The 8,208-nt window shown below is 35.9% G+C and overlaps 1 protein-coding gene across 3 annotated transcripts in view; it reads right to left on the minus strand.

Annotated features, from left to right (window-relative positions):
- The window catches only part of LOC111044064 (exosome component 10), a 41,131-nt gene extending 33,460 nt beyond the window's left edge, over positions 1-7,671 (minus strand). For 2 of the 3 annotated variants that reach the window (XM_039425345.1, XM_039425344.1), the window contains exons 1-2: positions 7,335-7,671; positions 2,668-2,801 (exon numbers count right to left, since the gene is read on the minus strand). In XM_039425345.1, coding sequence (XP_039281279.1) covers positions 2,668-2,801; positions 7,335-7,445 — 245 coding nt within the window. In that variant the 5' untranslated portion in view covers positions 7,446-7,671. Of the gene's footprint in view, positions 1-635; positions 767-2,667; positions 2,802-7,334 lie in introns of those variants that run through there. The other variant, XM_039425346.1, reaches the window with a different exon arrangement.
- Between the last annotated feature and the right edge of the window lie 537 nt (positions 7,672-8,208).

Consider the following 8,208-nt stretch of genomic DNA (forward strand, 5'->3'; position numbering starts at 1 on the left):
GATGTTCGGTTGCGGAGCAGAGCGAAAGTCTGTACGCACCTTAATATAAGTGCTTATAGGCCTACTGGACTAAAATTGTTGTCTTAAAAGAGTTTGCACCCTAATGACAAAAAACAATCTTGAAATTATCAATACTTTCATCTGTATTCAGTTTTTTCTCTCCCCTGAAAAAATTCTGATTTTTGACATGTTCCCTTTCTCCTCAGGCCGATTCAATTATTAAACTGAAATTAGCTGATTGATAACAATGAAAATAAGCCTTTTTCCATCCTTGATAAATTCAGAATCTTAATGTAAAATTGCAAGTTAATCAGTTCCAGTGATGTATCCAGAAAAAAATCGGGGGAGAATCATAACATTAACTTAGAAAACATGTAACCTTTGGGGGGTGACCGGGACGTATGGGGGGTATGAAATACTCTCATCTTATATTTTACATATTTTTCGGTTTATAGCCTACAATATATAAATAAATTATGACAACAAAAGTTTATTATTGGTTGATCTGACCACAAAAAATGTAGGTGCCATTTCGGGGGAGGTGTCCATCCTCCCTTATCCCCCCTGGATACGTCACTGATCAGTTCATGAGTGATCCGTCAAATGTGTATTCCCTAAACCGAACATGTACTTACACAGACAGAATGAAATCACCCTCCTTGGTGATCGATGAAACAAATTCTGGAAAGGTATTCAAAAGCTCACGTTGCTGACCCATTGGAAGGCCATTGGATATTTTGATAATGTCCATGATGATCTTCATCCCTTGCTGAAATGATAGAAACAAATTATAAACGACTAATTAAACTTTTTTCTCTCTAAAAAACAAATTTATGAACAATTCTTAACAATACCAAATTAAACTTTTTTCTCTCTACAAAACAAATTGATATAAAATATTCTCAACAATACCAAATTAGACTTTTTTCTCCATACAAAACAAATTGATATGATACAATATTCTTAACAATACCAAATTAAACTTTTTTTCTCTTTAGAAAACAAATTGATATACTTCCTAACAATACCTAACAATACATGTGAAGTGTTGTGTTACCTTTTTAATATTTGTATTAAGGATGGTGAATTTCCTAAATGTCTGAAATTAATTAAAGTTATTCCTTTGTTGAAAAAGGGTTCATCTCTGGATTACAACAATTATAGGCCTGTTTCCATTATTCCTATAATTTCAAAGATATTTGAGATGGTACTCTATAAGCAAATCATAAGCTATTTTGAAAGTAATTCACTGTTACAAATAGTCAATTTGGATATAGATCTAAAAGAGGTACTCATGGTGCTATATCTGAATTCATGAAAAACTGTATTAACTGACTGGATGGTAAGAACAAAGTTTCTAGTAGTTTTTATGACATGTCAAAGGCTTTTGACACCATATCTCATGACATTTTGATAAAAAAACTCCAGTTTTATGGGTTTGATGATGTATCTATTAAGCTTATGATTTCTTATTTAAGTGATAGATTTCAGGCTTCTTTTTATAAGGGTTCTCCTTATCATTTTTTGAAGGTTCAGACAGGTGTACCCCAGGGTTCCACACTTGGACCTATACTCTTCATTATTTATACCAATGACTTGCCAGCTGCTATAACTAATGGAGATATTAAGGCTTTTATGTTTGCTGATGATCTGGCAGTCCAGATTAAGTGTGAAAAGATTTTTACCAATTTGTATGTTTTTTGTCTAAAATTACCAAAATATTGATGAAGAAGTACGAAATAAGACCTGAAACTCGTTAAAAGAAATAAGACTTTTAATTATTTTATAAACATCCTTCTTGGTAGCCTTCATGTTTCTTCATCACTAAGTTAATATCTTCGGAATTGTCTGTACTTGAAACTAGTAGGTAACCCGTGCCAAAACACAAACACTGGGAACAATTTTGTGTTGTGAAATACAATCTCCTTATGTCCAGGAGCATCTAAAAATAGTATAATATTCATTATTTTGTTAAAATTGATGGTTAATTTTCATCAGAGTTGAAAATTTTCAGCAAAAAAATGATTTTGATTGGTTTCAATCGATAGCTTTGAAACCAATCAAAATCATTTTTGCTGAGAATTTTTAACTCAGATGAAGATTATCGACTCAATTTTAATAAAATAATAAATAATTATTCACTTTTATAATATAATCAATGGATTCACTTGGAGAAGCTTTGTTTGGTTTGGCTTTTATTGTTGCGTAAACTTTGAATTACAGATTGCATTTTTTTCAATAATTAAATTGAAATTAACTGATTGATAGCAATGAAAATAAGCCTTTTCCATCCTTGATAAATTCAGTATCTTTATGTAAAATTGTAAGTTGATCAGTAACTGATTATCAGTTCCAGTGGCGTATCCAGTAAAAAAAATGGGGAGAATCATAACATTAACTTACAAAACACGTAACCTTTGGGGGGTCTCGGGACGTATGGGGGTATGAAATTCTCTCATCTTATATTTACATATTTTTCGGTTTATAGCCTACAATATATAAATAAAACATTACAATAGAAGCTTATTATTGGTTGATCTGACCACAAAAAATTTAGACTCCATTTCGGGGAGGATAGACACATTCCCTTATCCCCCCTGGATACGTCACTGATCAGTTCATGAGTGATCCGTCAATGTGTATTCCCTATACCGTACATGTACTTACACAGACAGAATGAAATCACCCTCCTTGGTTATCGATGAGACAAATTCTGGAAAGGTATTCAAAAGCTCACGTTGCTGACCCATTGGAAGGCCATTGGATATTTTGATAATGTCCATGATGATCTTCATCCCTTGCTGAAATAATAGAAACAAATTATAAACGACTGTGTTATATTTCCTCTACAGGAAAAATTTATATACAATTCTTAGCAATACCAAATTAATTTTTTTCCCTCAACAAAACGAATTGATATACTGTACAATATTCTTAACAATACAAAAATGAAACTTTTTCCTCCATACAAAACAATTGATATACAATATTCTTAACAATACCAAATTAAACTTTTTTCTATCTACAAAACGAATTGATAAACATTCTCAACAATGCCGTACCAAATTAAACTTTTTTCTCTCTAAAAACAAATTGATATACAATATTCTTCACAATACCAAATTAAAATTTTTCTTCCATACATAACAAATTATACAAATAACAAATTAATAATCTCACACACTGTGAGAGTATTCTTAAGCTGCAGAAGAAGGCAGTTCTGATATTGTCATCCAGTGGTCATCTGGAGCACTGTAAGCCACTCTTCACCAGACTCGGGATTCTCACAGTTTTTAGCCAGTTTATCTTTGCTTCCCTGGTTGGTATTAGGAATACCAATCTGACAGTGAATCTGAGGGGGTTGCAGAGTGCCTACTCACTTCGAAATGCTCTCGAAGTCAATGTTCCTCGATGTAGGCTAAGTAAGGCTCAGAACTGTTATCCCAATATCGCTATTAAAATGTTTAATATGCTACCTCCATCTGTGCGTCATTTGAGTGACAGTGAGTTTAAGAGGAGACTCATGTCCTGGCTGCGTGCCAAACCATACTACTCCTTGAGTGAATTTTTTCAGGAGTCTACAGTTGACATTTAGCGGCCATCACCGTGTTATATGCCATTATGTTTTATTTTTTGACGTGACAGTGTTGTCAAAAACTTCTGTGTGAAATTGTATTTTTGACGTGATGACCAACCCAGCTCATCTGGCTGGTTAATGGTCCTACAAATGAAGATTGAAGAATTGATATAGCCTACTTCTTAACAATACCAAATTAAACTTTTTTCTCTCTACAAAATTAATATAGCCTACAATATTCTTAGCAATACCAAATTGAACTTTTTCCTCCATACAGAACAAATTTATATACTTCTTAACAATACCAAATTAAAGTTTTTCCTCTGATGCCCGCTCACACGAGCTCTAGGCTCTCTCATAATGAGACGGATGGTTATGAGAGATGATTGGAACTACAGCATTATGTGGGTTTCGAACCTCTGTAAAGCGATTTTCAAACAAATAAATGCAGTGGTTGAACATTCGCATAGCCAATACTGGAAAACGTACATCACTCTTGATTAGCGACAGCGAGACATATCAAAGTTTACCCACCCTCGAGTTCCATGTGAATGCACTTCCTCTCTTCTATAGTGAGGTTCACGTTATAATGGCAGTTTTTGATTGACATTTATGTTGCTATTCTTGTCTATCATTCGACAAAGAAGATAGGGCTATTTTTTCTAGCTCTGCAACGTGGCTAGATCGTTTTTCAACAATGTAGAAATAAAATCAATTAACAAAATATTTAATCTCAATGGAAATGTATTATTTAATCATTGAAAAATATATTTTCTTGATTAATGAAATGTAATTGATCATTTTAAACAAGAATGAACAGTTAATCAGATATACAGGTATCAGCTATCCTCTATAGAAGGCAGTGAAAATGCAATTAATACGAAAGGCTGCTCTGCTATCTTTCTCCACCGTAATTATAACGTAAAACTTACTATAGTGAATGTGCAGATTTTTCATATTTAGGAGAGATGACAGTATGAACAGGCCATAAACAGTATGGATACCTAGACGCTGGAGCATGAGCTAGCAATGTGCATCAAACTCTCTAAATGACATTACACAGAGTGTCTTTTTCTAGAGCCGTAGTATGTTCCTCACATGTACGGAATGTCCCCATATCAAAATGTTAAATTATGTGAAGCTGGCAATTAGAGCATACATTGTACAACAGCAGTACTCCCATCATCCATCAAAGTAAATAGACAACTCATGAGATCCTCTAGCAAACCTTGGTAATATGCGTCTCCCATGATGATTTACTATCAATACCAAAACGAATTGAAAGTCACTGGTTCAGCATTAAAAATCTTTCTTTAACTGAAAGTACTCCCAATCTACTGAGTCTTGATCTTCAGTTTATTATTGGGGGACCACTTCTTGACCTTGGAAAAGGGCTTTTGACCTGGTTTTAATAGCTTATGAAAGATTTCGGCTAGATGGTTCTGGTGACTCAAAGGCAGCTTACTCGAGACTGAGAGATGATTAGTAGATGATTAGTGACCGTCATGAGGTTGCAAGGGCACGGCTTGCATACAATGCTGGCATTATCGGTGGGGCACCAAACAAGTGTTTGGCAGCATGGAAGGTGATTCGGAGTGAAACAAGATCATCTACTCCTGCACGTGTTCCACTATCATCGGAGGAGCTGAACAATCACTGGGTGGATTCCATCCAGCAGATTCGAGAGCAGATTGCGGCATCACCAGAGTCATCAAAAACACCACTGGAGCTGCTGGAAGACATCAGGCGACCACCAGCGGCAGCCTTCGCTTGGCGTGGAGTGACCTGTGAGGACATCCTCAGGATCTCAAGCAGAATGAAGACCTCAACCAGCAAGGACTTTTACTTTATGTCTAGTGGCTTCTTGAAAAGTATAATTGAGCTCATAATTGTACCACTCACATATTGTATTAACATATGTCTGTCTCAATCTATATTTCCAGACCAGCTTAAATTGGCAAAGGTAATACCTGTGTTCAAGAAGGGTGATAGGGGTGACCCCAATAATTATAGGCCCATTTCAATTTTGCCTATTTTGTCCAAAATATTTGAAATGGTGATAGCTGAGCAACTCTATGAATTTTGTGAGTTGAATAATCTGTTTGCAGGTACACAGTTTGGCTTCAGAGTGGGGAAGCCGACAGTGGAGGCTGTTGAACATATTGTTCTCAAGGTCCATGCAAGTTTTGAGAAGGGAGGCCTTGCTGGGCTCACACTGTGTGACCTTAGCAAGGCATTTGACACCCTGGACCATGCTACTCTTTTGGCCAAGCTCGCTTCCTATGGAATTGGTGACAGCCCTGGGATGCTTCTCCATTCCTACCTGGAAGGACGTGAGCAGATAGTGCTGGCGAATGGTGTGAGGTCTCAAGTCAGATCAGTGAGCTGTGGAGTCCCCCAGGGTTCTGTACTGGGGCCTCTCCTGTTTCTCATAATGATTAATGATGTTGCCCTTTTCAGAGACAGGAATGTGGTGTGTTATGCTGATGACACCTCAATGCTGGATATCAGTGGTGACATGACTGACCTGGGCAGAAAAATGTGTGCTTCTGAGAGGGCTGTTGCAGACTGGTTTCGGGCAAATCTCTTCCTTCTCAATAGTGAGAAGACCCAGAGAATTGTGTTTGGCCTCAGGAATGGAGTACATTATGATTTCCCTCCAGTGAAGCTCCTTGGCTTTACTCTGGACCGCAAGCTTTCCTGGGGCGGGCACATTCAGGTAGTCTGTGGCAGGTTGAGCAGGGTGCTGTTTTTGCTCAGGAGCCTGAGAAGATGTGTACCAGAGGCCCATCTCCGCATGTGTTACTTTGCCTTCTTTCAGAGTGTGATGGCCTATGGCATCACCTTGGGGGGTGGTGCCTTTGAGGTAAAAGATGTACTGCTGGTGCAGAAGAAGGCCATCCGGATTCTTTGTGGAGCAGAATTTTTAGCGCATTGTAAGCCTCTTTTTGTTCTTGACCTGTCTTATGACAGTTTTTCATGTTCTTGACTTGTTCACTTGTGGCCATACTTATGACCACGCCATGAACAGAAACTCATTATTATTATTATTATTATTTGAAATTAGAATAATAGGGTCGACTGCCCTGCTTGATGATGGTGGTGGTGGTGGTGGCATCAACAAAAAGCAAACTAGACCCATCCAGGTGCAAGTTGTTGATCATCAACAAGAACAGCAGTGAGCCGTGTACTGACCTTGTGACACCCCATTTAGTAGATTTATTATACATTACAACAGGATGAGTTTATAATAAAAACCCGTTTGAGAACAAAAACATGTGATTAGCTTTGAGTGGTTGAAGTTACTGTCAGTTTATTTTATTGTTTTTGTTCTCCCAAAACAACATCCCCAAAAAAATAATAATTGTAAAAGCTGGGGTGTCTAAAATTTTAATCTCTGAAAATTGAACAAATACAGTTGAATTATAATGTAATTTAATCATAATATTTAGCACTATCCCCTTACAAAATTTTAGGAATCAAAGATATTATGTGCTTGTTAGTTATAATAAGAATATAACTTATCCCGTGATGATAGGCTACTTGTAGGCCTATGCAATGTGAGAATATCATAAAAGACTATCCTATCATAAGAAACTAGACTATAAAAGAGGAGAAAATGTTTTGTTTTGATGACAATATTTCAGTAGGATGGTATTTAGTGAAATTGAAAAGCAGGTAATCTTTTTAAAAAGATAGAGATAAATCATAACCTATAAACAACAAGAAAATACAATAATTTAAGTACTGTACAAACCTGGGATAAATCTTCTTCTGCTGTATTGTTCGTGGATGCTGGATTATCAGCAGATCCACTTGGAACAACATTTTGATTGGGTTTTCCATCATTTGAAGTTATATCACTCATCTTGAAAACATATCAGCATGCCTAACCAAAAAACCAAATTTGTTTAGAAAAAAATTGGAAATGAAATCCTGTTTCTGTATTAACCTTGTGGTGGGGGGGAGAAGTATTGATACGAAATACTAGAACAAAATTTCTAAGAAAAATGTAATAATCCTTTTTTTGAATTTTGATGATCGATTGAGATTTTATCCGAACATGGATTCCTGTTGATTGATTTATATTTTTCGAAATCATCATTATCAGCTATAATTTTTCAGAGCTATTCCCAGCCTACTTGTGCGCAACAAAAGATAATTTGTCAATTGTACGTCGTAAAATTTGATCAATTCGTAACGTCTCTGTAAGTATGACACATCTATTAATAGTGTGGTCCTTGTTATTATGGCAGTTGATGAAGATAGAAGAATAGCGATGCCGATTCTCTGCATTAATTAATTATATTTCTACACTGTCAATAACATAATTGTCATCGTTGTGGACCTAGAAAAGGATAGTACCACCGGCTTTGTCAAATGATAGACAAGGATAGCAAAACCAAAGTTGATCAAATACTGTCATTATAACGTGGACCTCACTATAGCAAACGTTTAAATAACTTTTTTGGTTTTTAAAATAAAATTCAGCTCCTTGATGAATTTAAACATTGATGTTGATATTATTGTCTGTCGGACAAAGCAGATAGCTTTTAGCTCAACATCATTGCCAGATTCTCTCTAGACAAGTATATATTACATAGAATTGAGTTTGAATTGATGTCATGACC

The sequence above is a fragment of the Nilaparvata lugens genome, chromosome 3 (assembly GCF_014356525.2).
Source record: "Nilaparvata lugens isolate BPH chromosome 3, ASM1435652v1, whole genome shotgun sequence".
NCBI classification, from domain to species: Eukaryota; Metazoa; Arthropoda; class Insecta; order Hemiptera; family Delphacidae; genus Nilaparvata; species Nilaparvata lugens.